Source organism: Colobus angolensis, unplaced genomic scaffold, assembly GCF_000951035.1.
Source record: "Colobus angolensis palliatus isolate OR3802 unplaced genomic scaffold, Cang.pa_1.0 Scaffold89, whole genome shotgun sequence".
In the NCBI taxonomy this organism is placed as follows: Eukaryota; Metazoa; Chordata; class Mammalia; order Primates; family Cercopithecidae; genus Colobus; species Colobus angolensis.
In genome coordinates this window covers 1508348-1532773 of record NW_012122820.1, presented here as the reverse complement: position 1 = coordinate 1532773, position 24426 = coordinate 1508348, and the positions used below count along the sequence as shown (strand labels likewise).

The window sequence follows — 24426 nt, the reverse complement described above, 5'->3', positions numbered from 1 at the left end:
TTTTGTAAGGTGCAGTTAACTTTCCACATCCAAAATAAGTCATCAATTGCTAGACACGCAATTTAATGTCAGGAAATGAACATAGGCTTTAGAAGCAGAAAGACCTAAATATAAATTCCAGTTCTATCTTTGCCTCGATTAAAATCAATCTATCTTTAGCCAAAACACTGTTTTTATTTTTGTTTGATTGAAAGACAGGAGCTCACTCTGTGACCAAGGCTGGAATGCAGTGGTGCTATCATAGCTCACTGTAGCCTCAAATCCTGGGCTCAAGGGATCCTCCCACCTCAGCCTCCAAAGTAGCTAGGACTACAGGCATGTGCCACCTTGCCTGGCTAATTTTTAAATTTTTTGTAGAGATGAGGTCTTGCTATGATGCACTGGCTGGTCTTGAACTTCTGGTGATCCTCCTACTTTGGCATCCCAAAGCCTGGGATTATAGGTGTGAGCCACTGCACGAAGCCTAATTTTTTTTTTTTTTTAAGCAATAACTTAAATACTCAAGTATTTGTCTTTAAGTCAGGAAAATTCTCAGTTATTATCTCTCTAAACACTGTCTCCTCTCATTATTTTTCCCCTCCCAACTCTTCTTTTTAAACAATTTTTAAATGTGTGTGTGTGTATAACCTTATTTTATCCTTTAATTTCTCTCTCATTTTCCATTTCCTTCTCTATGCTACTTTCTGGGATGGCAATGTTTTCTGATCTACCTTCTTGTTCATTAATTTTTCTCTTCAGTTATTATATCAATTATTAATTGAACTTTAAGGTTCTCACTCTGTCACCAAAAGTACCCAATGAAGAATGTAATGAAAGGAAACCAAGTTACTACTCCTGTTTCTACTCTGCCCAATAGCATCAAAACCAATGGATACTAGGTACATGCCTCTTACAAAACACTTAATTACAAGCAACATTATACTGACTCTTATCCCCACAGAATAAGCCCTCAGAGGCTTTATTTTGTCATGAAAAGGCAGTGACAAAATACCTTTTTGGTGTTCTATCTTTAGCACCTGACAACCTAGCACAGTGACTTGTTCAACAGCCATTTGTTGAATGAATTCCATAAATGTCTTTTCCCTTGCAATATCCCTTTAAAAGTGTGTGTGTGTGTGTGTGTGTGTGTGTGTGTGTGTCCTTAATAAGCAATTAGCATTTCCCCAAGGATAAAAAATTCCTGTGACTTAAAAGAAAAATGGTAATTGAAATTGGGCCTCTGAATCTCAGTTAAGTCCAATACAACCTGTGCAGAATGATCAACTTGCAAACAGCTTTTGATTTTTAAAAATGGTTTGTAAAAGTTTATTGTAAAAAAGCTGTCAACTACTTATTTATAGCAAGGTACAGAGGGAAAAAAACAGGGGGGACTTCTTTGCCATCAAAAATCCGTATTTAATTTTCCTTGAGAATACACTGAATGGCAAACTAAAAACTCCATAGAAATATTTAGATTATTCTATCTCTAATTTGCCCAGAAGACATCTATACTATAAATACAGGCTGCTTTCTAGATCTAAGTGTTTCTATCCTTTCTGAAAAGTATTATTTATGTTAAGGGATCTGGGAACCCCTGCTTACTGTTTGAAGTTAGAAAGACAGGACACCAGATTGTCATCAGCAAAGCAGGAAATGGGGGGACCTAAACACACAATTTAGGGCTTCTTTCAATAATTCGTCTACGTGTTTCCTCTGTAACTAAATTTTGTTTTTTTATGAAATCTAGGAACATTTCATAAAATATCTTATAGAAGTACATTATTTTAGCACCCAAAAGACTTTAAGACAATAATAAAGTAGATCAAAACTAACATAAGACACAGATCAGAAGGAACACCTGGGGTTTTAAAAATAATTTTTGCCAAGTATTTGCTATTTACTGGCTGGCTGCTTTACTTCATTTAATTCTCAGAAAAACGTCATGAGATGAACTGACTCAGAAAATTTTATTATCTCCCTCAAATTCACAGGAAAAGCAGAACTAAGAGACAAATGGTTTGCTTCAAAGCTCATGTTTCACTGACAACAAACCCTAAATATTTTGCAAAACTTCTAAAATAATTTTCTTCTCAGAAGATTCATGTTTGTTATTATATAATAATTATTGAAAAGAAATAGGAACTTTATACTAAATTACAGCTGAAGCTAAAATAAAAGGAACCACGTATTGTTTAAATATTACCAACTGTCAATCAAATTATCATGAATACAATGATAAAATTTTAAAATACCGTATCAAAAAGTAGCATTAAAACGTCAAGTGAGACTTAGAATGGATTAGCCACTGTTGCTTTTTAGAACCTTCTCTTCATCATTATGGAGCTGGATATTCCTGGGGCCTTAATATACTATATTATCCCAATTGTAGCATTAATTACCTTCAATATAAACTAAAGCTGATGCAGCTAACCCATTCTATTCATTTTGTTCATTTCTTTCCATCTACATTAAGTTGTTTTGACAGGATAAATGAGCAAAACCAAGGATCAGCGTCACATGACCTCTTCATAACATGCACAGTTCCAGACTACTGGGGGTGGGGTGTGGGTCAGGCAACAACTAAAACAATTGTTCATCTCAGTACTTCCCAAATTATAGTGCTCAGTAGATTATCTGCTAATTTCTTCTTGAGAAGCACAATGCTAATGTTTAATACAATGACCTCATAACCATTTGCACATCTTCAATCCCTTGCTTTTAAGAAGTCATTTCATTTTAAACATCCTCTGACAGACATCTCCTCTTTATCCTCATATTTTAGTATTTTTAAAGTAGCAATCCCATCCTTTGCTACTGTTCACTTCATTCACCCAGAAGCAAACCTTCCAAACCAACTGTGCTAATGAAGCAGTGAGACTGGTTTTCAATCACTACACTTGAAATTTTTACTTTATAGCTAACAACTGTATCCCCAAAATTATCTGGTCCTCAAGTCTTACTAACATTTATACATTTCTCTAGTATTATATATGTGCAATATTCAAAATTTTACTACTAAATTAAGACAGCATATGTTAAATCCACGTATCAAAATATGGGTGGAGAAAAGTGTCTGGAATTCTTGATTAAAATATTTTAGGTCACTATTGGAATACTCCCTCCTTATCATTTTCTGCACCACACTGACTTAGCAAAGACATGGGCATCTACTTCATCTTTTCTTTTTTTTTTTTTTTTTGAGACAGAGTCTTGCTCTGTTGCACAGGCTGGAGTGCGGTGATGCAATCTCGGCTCACTGCAACCTCTGCCTCTCGGGTTCAAGCAATTCTGCCTCAGCCTCCTGAGTAGCTGGGATTACAGGCGTGTGCTACCACACCTGGCTAATTTTTATATTTTCAGAGACAGGGTTTCGCCAAGTTGGTCAGGCTGGTCTTGGACTCCTGACCTTGTGATCCACTCGCCTTGGCCACCCCAAGTACGGGGATTACAAACGTGAGCCACCGTGCCCGGCCTCTATTTCACCTTTTAAAGTGATACTAATTGTTGTTGGGTATTAGGATAAAGAAATAAAAACTTGTCTTCAGGCAGAAGGTACAGCAGTTTGAAACACTGCTTTCCAGTGCAGCATGGGTTTCAGTTACAGTTTACAGAGATAAAAAATTTTTAAACAATTATTCTGTATGTTGAAAGAAATTAAGCATATAAATAATTATTTAAGTCTGGCAACTCTCTCTCACAGGCCTATATGGTATAACAGCAATTCAAAGATGACAGAAGTATTAACTGTAGGTTAACTAACTCTTCTTAAAAACTTCGGAATTAGAGATTGAAGGCCTGGGAAAGGTTGGAAAAACTACTACTAGAAACAAAATAGGTAATTCTCATGCAAAAATTCTTAACTGTTAAAGACAGCAAAAAGACTAACATGGCTTTCAAGGTGTTTTGAAGTATAACATAAAAAGTACACCTGCACTTTATGTGGCCAAATCTACAGATTAAATTCCTACTGCAGATTTCTTTATGACTTTCCAGTTTGGTACTCTTACACAGGAAACTCAGGGTCTATCCGATGAAGAAGAGAGTCTATGCGAGTCCAACTTTCCTCAATAGGTGAAAAGATAATTATGGGGATAGGGGGCAAGTAAACATGGCATCACATCCCCTGCTTCTCCATGGAGACTTTTACCTATCATTCTGAAATAGTACCAGTTTCAGAAAGACCAAAAAAAAAAAAAAATTTTTTTTTTTTTTTTTTTTTTTTTTCAGAAGAATAGGAAAAAAAATCTGGTTACCTGGTTGTTCTAACTCCTCTATTAGCCCCTTCTTCCCAATATGGCTCACCTTTATACACTTTATTTATTTACAAAAAGTTTCTGTTTCAAAGAAGCAAGAAGAAAAGTCTACTTATAAGAGAGAGAGGAGACCGGGTGCGGTGGCTCACGCCTGTAATCCCAGCACTTTGGGAGACCAAGGTGGGCGGATCACCTGAGGTCAGGAGTTCAAGACCAGACTGGCCAAGATGGTGAAACCCCATCTCTATTAAAACCACAAAAATTAGCCAGGCATGGTGGCAGGCGCCTGTAATCCCAGACACTCGGGAGGCCGAGGCCAGAGAATCACTTGAACCTGAGAAGCAGCGATTGCAGTGAATCCAGTGAGTCAAGATCTCACCATTGCACTACTCCAGCACGGGCAACAAGAGCGGAACTCCATCTCAAAAAAAAAAAAAAAAAAAAAAAAAAGGACAGAAAGAGAGAGAGGGGAGTTTTCTCAAGCCAGATGTATACCAATGTATAGGTTCTATTCATTAGGTACCCTTCACTTAATCCCCAAATCTAGGCCAAGAGTATCCAGAAGTTGGGGTCTAAGAGGTTCTCTCCACCCTTCTTTGGAGGGCACAAGAGCCACATGGAATTCCAAAATACCTGGGACTTGGCATATACAGGAAGCTTTAGGTTAATGCTAAAAGTAGCAGATACATATAACAGCTGAACCACAAAAGGAAAAAAAAACACTGGCCGGGTGCGGTGGCTCAAGCCTGTAATCCCAGCACTTTGGGAGGCCGAGACGGGTGGATCACGAGGTCAGGAGATCGAGACCATCCTGGTTAACATGGTGAAACCCCGTCTCTACTAAAAAATACAGAAAACTAGCTGGGCGAGGTGGCGGGCGCCTGTAGTCCCAGCTACTCGGGAGGCTGAGGCAGGAGAATGGCATAAACCCAGGAGGTGGAGTTTGCAGTGAGCTGAGATCCGGCCACTGCACTCCAGCCAGGGCAACAGAGTGAGACTCCATCTCAAAAAAAAACAAAAAAACAAACACACACACACACACACACACACACACACACACACACACACACACACATTTAGTTCTATTAGAAAATGGCTTAGAACATGTGGAAAACGGCAATAAATAAAAATATATTAATAAATAAAACAGAAAATGGCAAACTAGGTCTGGGCATGGTGGCTCACATCTATAATCGCAGTACTTTGGGAGGATGGAGCAGAAGAACTACTTGAGGCCAGGAGCTTGAGACCAGCCTACAACATAGCAAAACCCCATCACTAAAAGTAAAAAGAAAAAAAAAGGCAAACTATTTTCACTAAGTGACTTACAGTATCTATTGCATAGCAAAACTTCGAACAATACCTAGTCATTCACATACATTTGAAAAGTTTTCTATTAAAGTAGATTAAATTGATTTCAATGTGAAAGCAGCTAATTAACGGGGTTAAACTCAGACTACTATAGGTGAGGTCTTGCAGGAGATCTTCCTGAAGAAAGCAAGAAGGCTGAGAAAGGGAGAAAAAGGAAAGATGACTGTGAATGAGAACAAAAACAGAAAACTTATTGCTCACTATGGGAAGGAAATCTTACACTTCAGAGACAAATGTTACTCTGCAGTAAATGGGGTAGAAACAGTTCCCAAAGTTTTCTGAATAGGGTAATGAGGGTTTGCCAAAGGGGAAACCAGGAAAACAGAACTGAAAAGCTCAAATGGACTTATTAGCACTGAAACTTAGTGGGTCATCATGTAAGAATCTGCCACCACAGGAAAGCAAAAGTGGCTGTGCACATCACAAAGACAAGCATCTCAAAGAATTGTTTCATTTTGTTCAGGAAAGAAATCAAGAAAAAAAATAAGACTAGTATACAAAAACAAAGAGTTAGGTTTTCAGTGTGCCTGATGTGGCTTTCACTTAAAGAAATAAAAGCAAAAGAGGGAGGACTCATTAGTTTCAGAAAAAAAAAAAATAGAGACAGGGTCTCACTGTGTTGCCCAGGCTGGTCTAGAATTCTCAGCCTCAAGTGATTCTCTGCCTTGGCCTCCAAAAGTGCTGGGATTACAGGTGTTAACAACCACACCCAGCTCCTGTTAACTTTAAATACTGTGTACTACCTCCCCCACCCCCCAGGGTCTTCTCCTTATCAGCTCAATCTTAACCTTTCTGTCTCTCTTTTCCATACTTACTTGGGGAATAAGGAATAACTATTTCAAATTTATGGGAGATCTAGCCCAGAAGCCTAGCGAGAAGATTTGAAGAGTCAGGAAAAACAAAAACTGAAAGCAGAATTTCTACAACAAATGCAACCTGCAACTGAGTTTAATATTGAGAATATATGATACTGAGAATGTACATAAGAATATACAATATCTTTAGCCTGGCAAGGTCTGACTTAAGTGTAATGTTTTACCAATTCTGGAATTCAAATTAGATTTTCAAGTATCTACTGGACATTTTATGAGCAAAGACTCAATATATGTCCAAGCCTATAAAGTCTCTCCATAAATCACTCATTCCCTATTTTCCTTTGTTTTCCCAGGCAATCTCTATAATTCCATGATTTCCCATATCTCATTTCCATGGTCACAAACTAATAAAAGCCACAACTACCTCATATCAAAATAAACATTGCCTTATGACTCTCTTTACCCTTCAACCTACCCTTTAGATAAAGATATTCCCCCAGACACTATTTTTATGACACCAAGCTCCTTGCTCAAAAATAATAAATGCATAATTAACCAATTTGGCTTAAGTATAAGAATCTTCAGGGGCACTTGTTAAGTAAGGATTCTAGGACCCTGGCCCCAGTCTCCAAGGAAGGGACTTCTTATGACCAGCAAGTTTGGAAAATACTCCATTACATCAAATCCAAATTCCAGAGTCACTTGGATCCAGCTTATTTCTCAATACTTTCCAAAAACAACCCAATACAGATAAGGACTCTTGTTATTTTCACATGCCATGCTTATTTCTTCTTTTGCACTCCTATTTCTAAAGTAACTGCCATGAGTTTTAGTTCCCTTGCTTGTAAAATGAAAACACCATCTTTCCTGAATAGCTAAGAATTATTTTGAGGATTCAATATACTGTAAGTGTGCTCTGAAAACTGAAAATAATTACACAAATTAAGAACATTACTTTTATGGCAGCTACCCCATTCACATTGATTTATTCTCCCATATGTATTCCTGAATATGTTTCACAGGCTGAAACAGGCTGTTGAAGAAGTCATCAGGAGAAGTTAGCATTTTCTTAATTTTGGGCTATCGATATTATCAGAGGTGGCAAAACTAATTTTATTTTTTTTCTTTAAATTTCAGAAAAAAGAATTTTGGGTTCTAACTTAGACAATTAATTAAAAATAAATATATGTATACTATGGCTCATGTAGGTGACTACAAGACTTCATTAGGCAGTTTGCTTTTTGAATCATACTAGCAACCAAATGATAAACTAAATGACAATTTATAAGTCTGACACATTAATCGTTAATTTTGTTCATTAATTTTGACTATAGGTAGTTTGGCAAGTCCTAATGTCAGCAAACTTCCCTAATTATATACTCTGAATTCCTTTACCAGTTAAAGTTTCTGTAGTTATAATTTGTAACTGAAATAGTCTCACATAAGACTAAGTTATTTATAAAGGAAGACAGCCACAATTTGGTTTACACTGTCAAAAACATTAATTTTAGTAGATTTTAATTTGCACTTAAATTGAAAATTCGTTTTGCTGTTATAGCTGTGTAAGATCGTAAGTCACAAGAAGTGTATATGTATTTTTTCCACTTACACATACAATATTTTAACAATTTAAGTCACATTAAAGAACTGTCCTTTTTTCCTTTAAAACATATCTAGCAGTAAGATACTACTTCACACCAATCAGGATGGCTATTATCCACCCCCCCCCCAAAAAAAATAGGGCCAGTAGGGAACAAAAAAGTATCGGTAAGGATGTGGACAAACTGAAATCCTCATGCACTGCTGTGATTGTAAAATGGCATAGACAATGTGGAAAAGAACATGATAGTTCCTCAAAAAGTTGAACACAGAATTACCATATAATTCAGCAACTTCACTTCTAAGTATATGCCCTGAGAAGCTGAAAGCAGGCACTCCAACAGATACATGAACACCAATGTTAATAGCAGCATTTTTTACAATAGTCAAAGGGTAAAAATGACCCAAGTGTCCAGCAACAAATGAACAGAAAACAAAATACACACATATAAAGGAATATTATTTAATATTAAAAAGAAATGAAATCTTGATGCACGGTACAACTCAGATGAACCTTGACAACATTACGCTAGGTAAAATGAGCCAGACACAAAAGGATAAATCATGTCTGAGTCCACTTACATGAGGTATATCTAGAATATGCAAATTCATAGAGACAGAAAGTAGAAAAAAGGTTACCAGGGACCAGGGAAAGGGGACAACAGGGACTTAGTTTTTAAGAGCTAAGAGTTTTGGTTTGGGGCCAGGCACAGTGGCTCACACCTGTAATCCCAGTACTTTGGGAGGCCAAGGTAGGCGGATCACCTGAGGTGAGGAGTTCAAGACCAGCCTGGCCAACATAGTGAATCCCCCATCTCTACTAAAAACACAAAAATTAGCTGGGCATGGCGGCAGGAGCCTGTAATCCCAGCTACTCGGGAGGGTGAGGTAGGAAAATCACCTGAACCTGGGACACATAGGTTCCAGTGAGACAGAGCAAGACTCTGTCTCCAAAAAAAAAAAAAAAGTTTCAGTTTGGGATGCAGAAAAGGTTCTAGATGTGGATGACAGTAATTTCACAACACTGTGAATGTGCTTAATGCCACAAAACTGTATATTTTTAAGTTACCTGTAAATGGTTAAAATGGTAAATTTACGTTATATATATTTCACTACCAAAAAGGCTGAATATGACTTGACTTTGACGAACCTTTCCCTTGACACTTAAGACAAGAAAATGAAATGTAAAATTCAGGACAGGGGAGGCAGGGAGATGTTACTAGGGAGAAGTATACTGAGAACTTTGGAGATGCAGATACTGTTCTACTTCTTATACTTGGTAAGGACTTGATGTACATGAGAAATAGTGCCCATTGATCATCTTAGGTCCTTAAATAAAAGTTAAAAATTTTACATTTTCTTATTTGCAAAGCAAGCAAATAATTCAATACTGACCTCTTGATAACTGTAACTAGAAAATAGAGTTGTCTGCATTAATATTGTTATAATTTAATCCAATTGTCATTTCACTCAATGGATTGGTTTTAGCATATTACTTTTAAAAAGTCACTGTAGATCAGTGGGTAATTACACATAAAAAATTTACATAAACTTTTCCAAGCATACAGAAATGTGGAATATATAAAAGTACCTATATATGTCCCTCCGATACTTGTCGCTTCTTAATGTTTTGCCATATTTCTTTTTTTATTATTTTTAATTTTTGAGACAGAGTCTCACTCTGTCACCCAGGCTGGAGTGCAGTGGCACAATCTCGGCTCACTGCAACACCTGCTTCCTGGGTTCAAGCGATTCTCCTGCCTCAGCCTCCTGAGTAGCTGGGAGTAGACAGGGTTTCACTGGGTTGGCCAGGCTGGTCTTGAACTCCTGACCTCAGGTGATCCACCCACCTCGGCCTCCCAAAGTGCTGGGATTACCGGCATAAGCCACTGTGCCCGACTGCCGTATTTCTTCTAGATGATTTTCTATGAAATAATGCCACTATTCCTCTCTCCACATCCCCAGAGCCACTATCTGGAACATGGCATTTATCACACTATTGTACATTTTTATAGTTTTACAACATATTACTTATTCATGAATGACATATTATACTGTTTTGCACTTCGATTTTTATATAAATGTTATTTCTGTATTTATATTGCTCAATCCTGCTATTTTGATCTTTTAAAATGAACTAATTTTCTACCCCAACAGAGAAGACTATCCTTAGAGTATAACTAAATAAACACATTTCCTTGTCAAATCAGCAGCATTTACTGTGGATTTTCAAAGTAACCATTATTTATCTAACTACAGTTTACAATACATAAAACTAACCTTTGAATTAGCATTCTATTAGAAGCTGCTTGTCAATCCAGGGAAAAAAGAATACACACATTAATTTTTTCAATTTTATTCTTTTTCTTTTTTTGTGTGATGTCCCTGAGTCATAAGAATATGCACATATTTTTTGGCTAAATCTTGTTCATCATGTTCAAAATATGAATACTATGGAGAATGGCTCTTCTTTATTGAACATATCCATCTAACTTTATGAAACTAGTTCTGACTACATTTAATTTATGGCCGCAGGCTGGCTGCAGGGTCTGCACAAAAGAAAATCAGTTGCTGCTTCAAAAATATGTATCTCATTTACCGCCCATCTTCACACTGTAGTTTCAGTTTATGTATAATCATAATATTTTCATTTAGAAACAAATATAATTCCCCAGTCTTAACCTTTAAACTCTGTGACAAGAGATCAGTTCCAACCCCCTACACTTACAAACTTTGCTATTCAAAGAAGAAACTGAAAATTAAGTAAACGATTTTTTTTTTAATTGCCTTTTTTTACTTCTAGAGGAAAAAAGATTCAAATGAAATCAGATTTGTTTAGTATCAGGGCTTCAACAATAAGTCAAAGTCATTTCCCTATCAATCATAATAGAACTTCTATATCGAGCAAGGATAGATCCTCCAAACCTACTGTTTATGACTCCACTGTCTGACACACAAGTGGATGTCAAACTCCCATATTTACAACTGTGATATGTGTTAAAAGCAGTACTATTGCCAGTTTCTAGCAAGCTTTTATCTAGAGGAAATGTTTCAAGCTTCTGTCATTTGTCTACTACTTTCATAATGTTTTGCCAAAACTAATAAACAGCTATAATATTTACTTGATATTTTTAACATCATAAAACAGGTCCTTACTACCTAATTTAGCATCCTCATAACTAGTTAGTATTGCTGTTATTAAAAGAAATTTTGGGGTTTTAAAACGTTCATTCACATACAACCTAAAATATCTACTACTTCTAGAAGTATACGTATCATATTTTGGATAATGATGCACAATTATACTACATGTACATTATCAGTTTCCCATTTCCACAGTCCTCTTCCCCATCACCCTAATTTTACTAATATGCTTATATGTAGAAAAACTGTGAGGGGAAGTTGATGACTGCTCAATTTTCTGGTTAGCAGTGGCTCCAGGTCTGACTTTTGAACAAACAATGGGGACAAGGATTTTTCCTCCTGGTAGTCATCATTTCAAAAAACAAAGTAAATACACATTGTACAAATTGAAATCTATATAGTATTTCTCTGATTCAATCTGCCTCATCATTAGTACACTTACTCCCAGAGTTCTGTCTTTATATCTGTCAATTTTCATTTGTAGTAATGATTGCAGCTTTCATTCATTTCTGATTTTATGATTATTTTAGTGGGAAAAATAGGAATGGTTTGCTGGACACACTGGCCGACGCCTATAATCCTAGTACTTTGGGAGGCCAAGGCAGGAGGACCACTTGAGGCCAGGAGTTCGAGACCAGCCTGGGCAACAGAGCAAGACCTTGTCTCTTAAAAAAAAAAAAAAAAAGGTCAGGCATGGTGGCACATGGCTGTAGTCCCACCTAGTGGGGAGGCTGAGGTGGGAGGATCCCTTAAGCCCAGGAGGTTGAGGCTGCAATGAGTGTGATCACACCACTGCGCGCACGCACACATACACACACACACACACACACACACAAAGAAAGGTTATATTGGGAGCTGCTAGTGAGATACTATCCTGAACCAAATTTATACATACACATCTGCCTTCTCAATTTTCATCGCTGCTAAGCAAACAACCAAAGAGCAATACATGTGACACCAAGGAACAGGCTTGTGCCTCCACATCAAAAGGTGATTCAACATCCATTAACATCACTCAAGAAGTCTGCAGGGGCTTACAATTCCGAATGACAGTATAAACAGCTTACTTTACTGTTACCTACTTTCCCTCGAGATTCCATTGACATAACTCAAGAAAGTTACAGAAATAAAACATTAAATGCAAACAATAAAGAGGATGAGAGAGGAGCCATCAGCAGATACAAATGGTGAAATTCTGGCCCAAGAAGTAACCGCCTAAAATATAGTTGGAGGGTACCTGAGAAAGGAACCAATACCTTTCCTCCAAAAAACAATGAGAGATCCAGCAAAGCAGAAATGAGACATGAGATTTTTAAAAACGAAGAATCTGTAGGACAGACTAATCAATGCCTCTTACCTTCTGTGCACATAGCAAAATGATCACTCAATGCTTACCCTTGGGTAGGCAGGAAATTAAGGTTCTACTCTGAAGATACCGAAACAACTAGTAGGGCCATTAGAGTGCAAATTAACATCCCAGAACAAAACCAGCTACCATTTATCATTTTGGGGGTTCCCTGACCATTCACCTGATAATGAAGTCTGACCATTAACAAGTAATGAGACTTACTATGAGCTCTAAATACAGACAAACTCTAAACACAGAGTTTGCCTCACGGAAAGCCGCATTCCTAAATATCAGCAGGCCCACAGATCATCACACTTGAGAACTCACAAAGATAAAACATTCTTCCCATCAAAAAGGGGAAACTGCCTCAGAGAAACAAAAAATTCAGGAAATAGAAATACTTTTTAAAATGGTAAATGTTAAGTTATATATTTTACCAAAATAAAAAATAATTATAGCAGGCAATTAAAATAAAAATTGACTCCCATACAGCAAAACACCTGAATGCTAGAGGAAAGCCATATGATCTTTTTATTTTCTGTATAAAAGTATTACAAAGTCACTGCCAAATAAAAAGGTGATCAAAGAAAAAGCAGCCAAAAAATGAAGGAAAAGCAAAAGTAGGATGTGTCCAGTACTTAATAAATTTTTTTTTGTGGATTTTGTGATTTTTTGATATGACTTCTTTTAACTTTATAATTTGCTCTCATTTCTTCTTTCAGTCCAAATAAATATTCAGTTTTAAATTTTTTTTTTTTTTTTTGAGACGGGGTCTTACTGTTGCCCAGACTGGAGTGCACTACTCCAATCCTAGACCATTGCAGCCTTAACCTCTCAGGCTCAAGTGATGCTACCATCTCAGCCTCCCCCGTAGCTGGGACTATGGGTGTGCACCACCATGCCTAATGAATTTTCTTTAAAAATTTTTGTAGGCCGAGTGCAGTGTAATCCCAGCACTTTGGGAGGCCGAGGCAGGTGGATCACTTGAGGTCAGGAGTTTGAGAACAGCCTGGCCAATATGGTGAAACCCCATTTCTACTAAAAATACAAAAATTAGCCAGGTCTGGTGGCACACGCACCCAACTACCTGAGAGGCTGAGGCAGGAGAATCATTTGAACCCGGGAGGCGGAGGTTGCAGCAAGCCGAGATTGTGCCCCTGCACTCCAGCCTGGACGACAGCGAGATTCTATCTCAAAAAATAAATAAATAAAAACTTTTTGTAATGGCAGGGTCTCACTATGTTGCCCAGGTTGGCCCTGAATTCTTGGTTTCAAGTGATCCTCCTGTTTCAGCCTCCTAAAACTCTGAGATTACAAGGTGTAAGCCACCCTGCCCAATCTACTTTTATAATTTTATAAGAAATCTTTTACTTTAGAGAAGGCATAAAAATACTGTAATATAAAGCAAGAAGATAAAATGTTTAGGGGCGAGAAATTCAGAAGAAACTTAGAATGAAAGACATGCAGCCCATGTGCGGTGACTCATGCCTGTAATCCCAGCACTTTGGGAGGCCAAGGCGGCCAGATTGCTTGAGCTCAGGAGTTCAAGACCAGTCTGGGAAACAGGGTAAAACCCTATCTCTACAAAAAAAAAAAAAAAATTAGACAGACATGGTGGTGCATGCCTGAGGTCTCGGTTACTCAGGAGGCTGAGGTGGGAGGATTGCTTGAGCCCAGGAGGTTGAGGCTGCAGTAAGCTGAAACTGCGTCACTGCAATCCAGCCTGGGCAACAGAGCGAGACTCTGTCTCAAAAGAGACACGCTCACCAAAACAAAAATTCAATGAAAGTTTGCAAAAATAATGTCAACCTAAAATGTCAGGCAAGTAGTTGGGGATGGGGGGAAGGTTGTTACAAGAATTCCAACATACAAATAATATATGCCTCCCCAAAAAAAGAGAATAGAGAAAAATGAACGAGTGAAAATTATCCAAGAATTAGAACACTTCCCAAAACAGAAAAACATATTTACAAGGGTCTATTTAACAACCCAGTACAATAGATGGTAGAGAAAAAGTAAAAACAAAACCAAAGAGGGGAGGCTCATTCCTTTAAGAGAAGTTTCCAAATCCAAAAAATATCTAGGGGATGGGGAGAAATACCAGGAGCGTCAGGGAGGAAAATGAAATAAACAGAATCCTAAACAAAACCAGATTTTTTAAAAAAGGAAAAGCATTTTCTTATCTGGAGGCACAGTTTATTATACATGCATATTTTCTTACTAGCAAGACACTTAAATATGTATCATAGATTTTAAAATAATTTATTAAAAATAGGAACACAATTAAAGGGAAAAAAAGACAGTTGTGCAGCATACTCAGAAAGCAGTAAGTTCAGATTAGCGGGATAGAAAAGTCTGAAGAATTCCCTAGGAAGGCAGAAGACTCGATATACTGGATGGGAAAATGAAAACTTTGAAAACGCAATAAGAAAAAAAACAAGGCAATTTGAGATGACAGGAAAAACAGAAAGCAGAACAAGTAAGTACAAAAAGGAACTCTATCCATAACTAGTTACCTTAGAGAATGTCAGTCAGACACACTTGATTTTCACTTTTAGACAATTTTAAAACACAGAAGGCAGATATTAATATTACTCATCTTCACAATGTAAAATACATAGAAATAGAGGTTAGATAGTGATTTTTTGTTTTGGAGACAGAGTCTCACTCTGTCGCCCAGGCTGGAGTACAGTGGTGTGATCTCGGCTCACTGCAACCTCCACCTCCCGGGTTCAAGCGATTATCCTGTCTCAGCCTCCTGAGTAGCTGAGATTACAGGCGCCCGCCACCATGTCCAGCTAATTTTTTTGTATTTTTAGTAGAGGTGGGGTTTCACGGTGTTGGCAGGCTGGTCTCGAACTCTCGACCTCAAGTGATCTACCAGCCTCGGCCTCCCAAAGTGCTGGGATTACAGGCATGAGTCACCGCCACCTGGCCAGATAGTGATTTTAAGAGAGTGAGAGTATTATGGTCATCTTACAAAGCAGAGAGTGGAAACTACATTTGATGCAGTAATAAAAAGTATGGCATAGGCAGAATACCTAAAGTTGAAATTGACACCAACTGAATGCCGATAATTTGCATACTAGCATTAAGACTGCTGCTGTATTATTATGATCATTTAAAAATCTAACATTCCCCCAAATCTACCTTTTTATAAAAGTTAAATTGATTGGTATAAAGAAATTTTACATTACAATACTGATTCAAAACCACTAATCTGATGTTTCTTATATAGAAAGTAACATTTTATGTTACTAAATTTAGTTAAATTCTGCCAATCTTTATTGAACACAATATCCATCCAACAATAAAAGGTACAGCCTTAAAGAACACAGTAATCACAGTAAGAATGACACATCATTATAAGAAGAATGTATAAGTACAACAAGGAGACAAAAAAGAAATTAATTTCTGAGAGGATTCTTTAAAGAAACATTTATTTATTTTAATGAATAAATAGGAATGCAAAAACAAGAATGTGGGTGTGGTAATGAAAATCAGCATGTGTATAGTAACTTAAAGTCTGGGAATTGTTTATATAATTTTAGAAGAGATGGTAGGAGAGAAGATTGGATAAACACTAAAATCTTGAGAACTTCACATAACAATAAGGAGATTAAAATTTATACTGTGGAGAATAGAGTACCACTGAAAATTTTAAAAGATGTGATCAGATTTGCATCTTCGTAAGATTGATCATGCTTGCATTGGTGTGGAACAGACAGAAGTGTAATTAGGCTTAGGAAGATTACTTTTGGTTGATATATTGGTACAGATGAGGGAGAATCAAGATGACAAGGTGGCTGATTAGAAATGGAAAATGAAGATATAAAGGAGGAAGAGAAGTCTAGGATGATTCTCAGAACTTTCTGGTTTTGTTTTTTAGGGGCAGGAAAAACGGTTAGGTAGCGAGACTTCTTGAAATAGATCTGTCTATAGCCACAAAGAAATTTAAGTTATTCCAAATTGATCATTCAACTTCAATTTGAGATTTCAGATGGGCGCAGTGGCTCACACCTGTAATCCCAGCACTTTGGGAGGCCAAGGCGGGTGGATCACCTGAGGTTTCAAATTTCATTAAGAATTCTGATTATGGCCGGGTGCAGTGGCTCACGCCTGTAATCCCAGCATTTTGGGAGGCCGAGGCAGGCGGATCACAAGGTCAGAAGATCAAGACCACGGTGAAACCCCGTCTCTACTAAAAATACAAAAAAAAAAAATTAGCCAGGCGCTGTAGTAGGCGCCTGTAGTCCCAGCTAGTCGGGAGGCTGAGGCAGGAGAATGGCGTGAACCCAGGAGGGGGAGCTTGCAGTGAGCCGAGATTGCGCCACTGCACTCCAGCCTGAGGGACAGAGCGAGACTCCGTCTCAAAAAAAAAAAAGAATTCTGATTATATTCTTTCTGAATTTCTCATATATTCATTTCCCTTTCCCTTTCCAATTATCAAGCTCCTTATTGCATAATACAGGAAAGTATGTATTTCCTACTCCTCTGCCTTATGATTTCTCTGGTTCCTATACTTCAGAAAAATAAATGACAAGTAGCACAATGGATAGAATAAAGGAATTAAGAATATACTGTTACACGGTCCTTATACTAATCTTGAAGGGTAGAACATTATTTGAAGGTAGATTAATTTAAAATGTATATTATAAGCACAAGAGCAACCACTAAAAAATATTAAAAATAAGATACATGATGAGGAGTGGTGGCTCATGCCTGTAATCCCAACGCTTTGGGAGGCCAGGAAGGGCAGATCACTTGAGCTCAGGAATTCAAGACCAGCCTGGACAACATGGTGAAACCCTGTCTCTACAAACACATACAAACATTAGCTGGGCATGGTGGCAGGCTACTCGAGAGGCTGCGGTGGGAAGGTCACTTGAACCCGGGAGGCAAAGATTACAGTCAGCTGAGATTTACACCAGTGCACTCCAGCCTGGGTGACAGAGTGTGACTCCGTCTCAAAAAGAAGAAGAAAAGAAGATACTTATGAAGCCAATGAATAAAAAGAGAAATGTTAAATTAATCCTAAGGCATAAAATTTTTTTCTTTAAAGGAACAAAGAGAAAACAGTAAGCAACAGTATCAGTAAAGCTATTACATTTACATGGCCTATTATAATAGGCAAACTTCAAGAAAGTGTATATCAAGAGAGTAGATGATCTAGATAAAATGGAAAGCAATTCCTAGAAAGACATGAACTATACAAACTGTATTGGTCAGTTTCCATGCTGCTGATAGACATATCCAAGACTGGGTTTAACTGGACTCACAGTTCCACGTGGCTGGGGAGGCCTCAGAATCATGGCGGAAGGCAAAGAGGAGCAAGTCATGTCTTACATCAATGTCAGCAGACAGAAAGTAAGAACCAGCCAAGCAAAACAGTTTCCCCTTATCAAACCATCAGATCTCATGAGACTTATTCACTATCATGAATGAGAACACTATGGAGGAAACAGCCCCAATGATTCAATTATCTCCAGCTGGACCCGCCATTGACACGTGGAGATTATTACAATTCAAAGTGAGACTTGGGTAGGGATACAGAGCCAAACCATATCAGAAACTGACTCAAGAAAACAAACAAACAAACAAAAAAAAAAACAGAAAATCTGAATAGACCTATAACAAGAAAGGAGACTGAATTAGTAATTTAACAAACTTTCCACAATGAAAAGCCCAGGCTCAGATCACTTCACTGATGAGTTCTATAAAACACTTAAATAATTGACATCAATTCTTCAGAAATTCTTCCAAAAAATGTAAGAGGAATTCTATGAGGCCAGTATTAACCTAACACCAACACCAGATAGAGACATCACAAGAAAACTAAAGAATAGTATCTTGGCCAGGCATGGTAGCCCATGACTGTAATCCTAGCTCTTCAGGAGGCCAAGTCAGGAGGACTGCTTCAGGTTAGAACAAGACCAGCTTGGGCAACACACCAAGACCTTGTCTCCACAAAAATTAAAAAAAAAATTAGCCAGGCACGATGATACACACCCACAGTCTTAGCTACCTGGGAGACAGAGTTGGGAAGACTACCTGAGCTCAGGAGTTTGAGGTTACAGTGAGCCATGACTGCACCTCTACACTCCAGCCAAGATGACAGAGCAAGACTGTCTCTAATAAATGAATACATAAATATTTTAAAAGAGCAATATTCCTTATAAATACAAACACAAAAATCCTCACCAAAATACAAGCAAACCAAATCCAGCAATAACTAAAAAGGATTATTTCCCATGGTCACATGGGATTTATCCCAGGAATGCAAGGTTTAACACCCAAAAATTAGCAGAGTACATCCCATAGAGCACAAAGTCCATACGATTATCTCCGTAGACACATAAAAAGCACCAAAGTCCAACATCCTTTCATTTTTTAAAAAAACATTCAACCAGCTAGGAAAAAGGAACATCTTCAGTTGGATAAAGGACATCTAGGAAAACTCCATAGCTAACATTATACTTAACCTTATTAGTGCAGATGAGGATGTAGAGAAATTGGAACCCTCATTCGCTGCTGGAGAGAATGTAAAATGGTACAGCCACCTTGAAAAACAGGTTGGCAGTTCCTTAAAAGGTTCAACAGAATTACCTTATGACCCAGCAATTTCACTCTTTAGTATCTGCTCAAGAGAAACTAAAATATATATTAATTATATATAATATATATATAATAAGGTTATAAATAAGATTATAAAACCTTATAAATGAATGTTTATAGCAGCATTATTCATAATAACCCAAAACTGGAAACACCACAAATGTCAATCAACTGATGAATAAACACAATGGTATCTCCATACAATCAAATATTACTCAACCATAAAAATCAAGCGCTGATCCATGCTATAACATGGACGAACATTAAAAACATTACACTAAATGAAAAAAGCCAGTCACAAGAGACCACATATTACATGGTTCCACTTATATAAAATGTCCAGAATAGGCAAATCTAGAGACAAAGTAGGTTAGTGGTTATCCACACAACTGGAAGAGTTGAGGGGAAATGGGGTTTTCTTCGCTTTTTTTTGGAGGAGGTGATTAAAATGTTCTAAAATTTAGTACTGTGATGGCTGCACAATTCTGAATATACTTTTAAAACCACTGAATTGTATATTTTAACCAAGTGAATTGTATAGTATGTGAATTATTTCAATAAAGCTGTTTATAAAAATCCAAATGGCAAGTTAACAATAAAATAATGTAAACCATCATCATATAGATTTAAGAACTGCCGGCCAGGCGCGGTGGCTCAAGCCTGTAATCCCAGCACTTTGGGAGGCTGAGACGGGCGGATCACGAGGTCAGGAGATCGAGACCATCCTGGCTAACACGGAAACCCCGTCTCTACTAAAAAATACAAAAAACTAGCCGGGCGCCATGTCGGGCGCCTGTAGTCGCAGTTACTCGGAAGGCTGAGGCAGGAGAATGGCGTGAACCCAGAAGGCGGAGCTTGCAGTGAGCCAAGATCACGCCACTGCACTTCAGCCTGGGTGACAGAGTGAGACTCTGTCTCAAAAAAAAAAAAAGAAAAGAAAAAGAAAACTGCCATATTTAGTCAAACCTATAGTGCTTCTAACCCAGTGTTCTGTCTCAGGGCCAGAAAAGAATACATATACAGTGAGAAGAAATGGCCCACTTCATTTAGGAAGAATAGGAAAGATAGTTCTAAAACCATACTGTCACCCAGTATGAATCTCTATTATCCTGATCCTTTTGAAAACTGTTAGCAACCTCTCTTTTCATTTGGGATAATTATTTCCAATGTTTACTACCAGTTGAAAAAAGAAATACTATCATTATTTTTTACCTAAATTTACTATTTAGCTCTTGTAGGCGGTCTCCTTGTTTTAATGTACATTAATTAGGAGAACCAACAGGTTTTCTCCTTTTTAACTTTACAGGCTTTTCTAGTCACCCAACTTCAGTAAACTCTACAAAGTTCTTCCATAAAACAGCTAAGAATATGGTATCTCAATGATTCTAAAAACTACAGAGAAAACATCTGACTCATTCATTCATCATAAAAAGCCTGTTACTTGGTAGCAGTCATTTTTACTGGGCCACATGAAGATGTTATTCTCTAAAATTAAATGGCTGGCTGATTGTGCTCTATTGCTGTAAGTTTCTTTCTTAGGTACAGGAGGATCACATAGAAGTATGTTAGCCTTGTTTATTAATAATAGCAGCTACCGTGACTTGGTTACCCAGACTTAATTACCACGCTAAGGTGTCCATATGTAGTCTCATTTAAACCTTGTAATAACCTTAAAAGATAGATGTCATTACCCTCATTTTACACATGAAGAAAACAGAGACTTAAAGGTATTTAAATCCAAGTTGTGTCTCTTGTCCTGAGTTCACTAGACCTGATAAGAATTCTATGAATTAAAGCAAAAATAAAGGTCATAGAATATGTTTACGTATAGATATATAAAAAAAAATATATATTTTATGTGAGTACATATTTGTGTAAGAGCATGAAGAATTGGAAATACAAACAAATATATAGTTGCCTCTAGGCAAAGGAATAAAGGAGGCTAGGGTCAAGAAGGAACTTTCACGTTCTGCTGTAAATTTTTTATATGGCTTTAATCTTAAAACAATGTAAATGTATTCCTCAATGTAAGCTTTTTCGTTACAAGAATAACAGTGTCGGCTGGGCGTGGTGGCTCACACCTGTAATCCCAGCACTTTGGGAGGCCAAGGTGGGCAGATCACGAGGTCAGGAGTTCCAGACCAGGCTGGCCAACATGGTGAAACTCCGTATCTACTAAAAGTACAAAAAAATTAGCTAGGCGTGGTGGCAGGTGCCTGTAGTCCCAGCTACTCAGGAGGCTGAGGCAGGGAGAATCGCTTGAAGCCAGGAGGCAGAGGTTACAGTGAGCCCAGATCACGCCCCTGCACTCCAGCCTGGGCGACAGAGTGAGACTCCCTCTCAAAACAAAAAAAAAGAGTAACAGTACCACAAAAATTGAAACATTTATTAATCAGAACTAATATATATACTACTGTAGTTCTGTGCCAAGCTCTCTCTCACCTTTAGACCTTTGCACTTCCTAAGCTTACAATATACATTATTTCCCTCTCCCATTTCATGTGGCTTCTTCCTTCAAAAAACTTTGCCTTGACAAGCTCTCTCTCTTTTCCAGGGCTAGGGTAGGGGAGTAGCAATGTTTAGGTATAACCAAGATAATTAAAAGGTTCCTGTATTTAGGTCTATGTGGGAAAGAAAGGCAGGAAGGCCGACCAACAATTTGGTGTACTGGAAACTCCTGCAATTCCCGTCATCTGTTTTGCCCCCTCTGATAAGACCTGGGTAGAATAAAACTGCTATTTCCTATTGGAGCCTGGGAAGTGGAGGCAGTGACATTATGATGTGTTCTAAACCTGGGTTAATACATGACTCTTGGACCACCATATGTATAAAAATAAAAAGACTAAAAAGAAACATCCTCCCCCAGTTTAAGATTAGAGATCAAAAAATATCATCAAGAAAGGGCATCATTTATATTAATGTCATGTATTTTAAGCACAATGTACTGTGCTAAGTAAGCTGTAAACAACAATTTTATCTGCCCTCTTAAATATCTTTCACAAAGTTAAACCATTAATAAATACCTGATGAACTAAAACGGATTTCCACCTTAGGGTGGCAGGCTAGATACAAAACGTCATAGGAAATGTAGTTTTTTAAAAAAAGAAGCTCTCTCAAAGAACCTCTTGGGTCAAGTATAAGCTGAAACCTATAAGAGACCAGTATTAAAGAAAAGCAAAGATCTATGTTTTAGATAAATTAAGAACCATACTGTACAAAAAACAATTTTCACATACATGGTATAATTTATAACATCACTTTATGATCATTATTCATAATAGCACTCTGTTACCACCGAAATGTTGTGCATATACATGAAAAGTTCCAGATAGGCCTCTTTAATCATTTAGTAATTATCTCTTTTTCTTAGTTATGAGAAAGTCCTTTACTATGTGTTCATAATTGTGTGTGTGTTTGTGAGAGAGAGAGAGAGAGAGAGAGAGTGAGAGAAACAGTAAAATTCTGTTACTGACATTTCTAGATTTCTATTCTAAGCATGTTACTTAATTATTATACCTTGTGGTACTATGACATCCACAATATTTACTACAACCTGCCAACCCTTAAAAAAAGGTTTTATACCCCCTTTTTCAAATATCAAGCTGTCTTGGGTTTAGAAGATTTTCTATTCTAGAGAATTATCTCTAGTATCTAAACATAGTACATTTCCCTTATTTTTTCACTATCGCTATAATTCATTTCTGTAGAAGACCTGATTAAACCTAGCTTTCCTAGTCAAATGATCAAGTAAATCCTCTTTGGACTTCTATATCTTCATTTCTAAAATTAAGAGGGAGAGATCAGGCAGAAAGAACCAAAAGATGTATTAAAGTTCCCTTCCAAAAGAAAAGAAAGAAAGAAAGAAAAGGAAAGGAAAGAAGGAAAAAAAAAAAAAGGCAAGACAGAGTAAACACTAAACAAAATAACAGGCTATAAACTCATAGTAACACTAAGATATGAGACATCAAAAGATTATCTTTTTAAAACTGTGATTAGCACTTTCTTGGAAGCCCTTAATCTCAGACCATGTTGCATTCAACTGAACTGGTTATTATATGTTCTTTTTCAAAAAGTCCACAATGCAGCTTTTACACACACATACACAGGTCAAGACAGATTCCTTGGGAAATGTTAAGTATGTTTACTATCCTTAAAAATAAAAACAAGCAACAGTACCCATAGACAACCAAGGGCTCAGGAGGATAAGGAAAAGTCTTTCTCCCTAATAATCTCCATTTGTCCACAAAATTTAGTTTACAAATCACTTTCTCCAGACTGGGCACAGTGACTCATGCCTGTAATGCCACCATTTTGGGAGGCCAAGATGACAGGATGGCTTGAGGCCAGGAGTTTTAGAGAAGCTTGGTCAGCATAGCAAGACCCCATCTCTAAGTAAAATAAATAAATAAATAAATAAAAATTAATAAAAAATAAAAATATGAAAAGATAAAAAGAAATCACTTTCTCCAAAAAGTCATTTCCTTCTATTCAACTATAGCCCCAACCCTCAAAACTGTGTTAAATATCTTACTTCCCCGTCTCGCAAAATTGAGTTAAGCAGCAGACACTGTTGGCAGTCTACTACTGGGTCATTCCCAAACCCCCTCCTCCTTGCTGGCCATCATTCTTTATTTGGTTTAAGTATCTATCTTGTACTCAAGGAAAAGCAAGCCCCATCTTCAGTCAAGAAAGTCATAACTGGCCTAACCCAGTCATGGAAGTTCCATGTTCAGTGTTTGATCCAGACAAAGCCGTGTGACCCACAACTCTGACCAGTAAGATGTGAGGCGTTGTAAATTGTAAACCAAACTGCTGCTCCTGCTGCAGAATGCTGTCCAGGATGTATGTGATGGCAGAAAACAGGGCCACAACGGGCATTTGCCTGAAATACATGCTGAGAATGTCAGAGAGACATTTGATGACATAACTGAATCAATCTGACACTGCCTTACTGTCTATGAAAAATTATAAAAACATCCTCAAAACTCTGTGCTTTCAGAAGATGCTTTATCAAGGCAGAAATATCACAGAAAATATTTCTATTACAGGATTTTTCTCACTCCATTTTAACAAAGATTACTTGCAACTCAAAGCCAGAGAAGAGCCTCTGGATCCTTGCAGCATCTAAAATCAGAGTATACATCCTCAATACATGTTCCCTGAATAACTACGCTAGTGTATGTGTGTACAGTGGGAAGCGGAGTTGAGGCTAAAAAATGCTGGTTGACTGAAAAAGACTTAGCTAAGTTAAGCCAGGAGTTCAAGATCAGCCTGGGCAACACAGTGAGACCCTATCTCTAGA

The 24426-nt window shown here is 37.5% G+C and overlaps 1 protein-coding gene across 1 annotated transcript in view; it reads right to left on the bottom strand.

Moving 5' to 3' along the window:
• The window catches only part of LOC105503948 (serine/threonine-protein kinase WNK3-like), a 37450-nt gene extending 13448 nt beyond the window's left edge, over nucleotides 1–24002 (bottom strand). The window contains exon 1 of the mRNA XM_011931091.1: nucleotides 23898–24002. Within this exon, the coding sequence (XP_011786481.1) occupies nucleotides 23898–24002 (105 nt within the window). The remainder of the gene's footprint in view (nucleotides 1–23897) is intronic.
• Nucleotides 24003–24426: the final 424 nt, after the last annotated feature.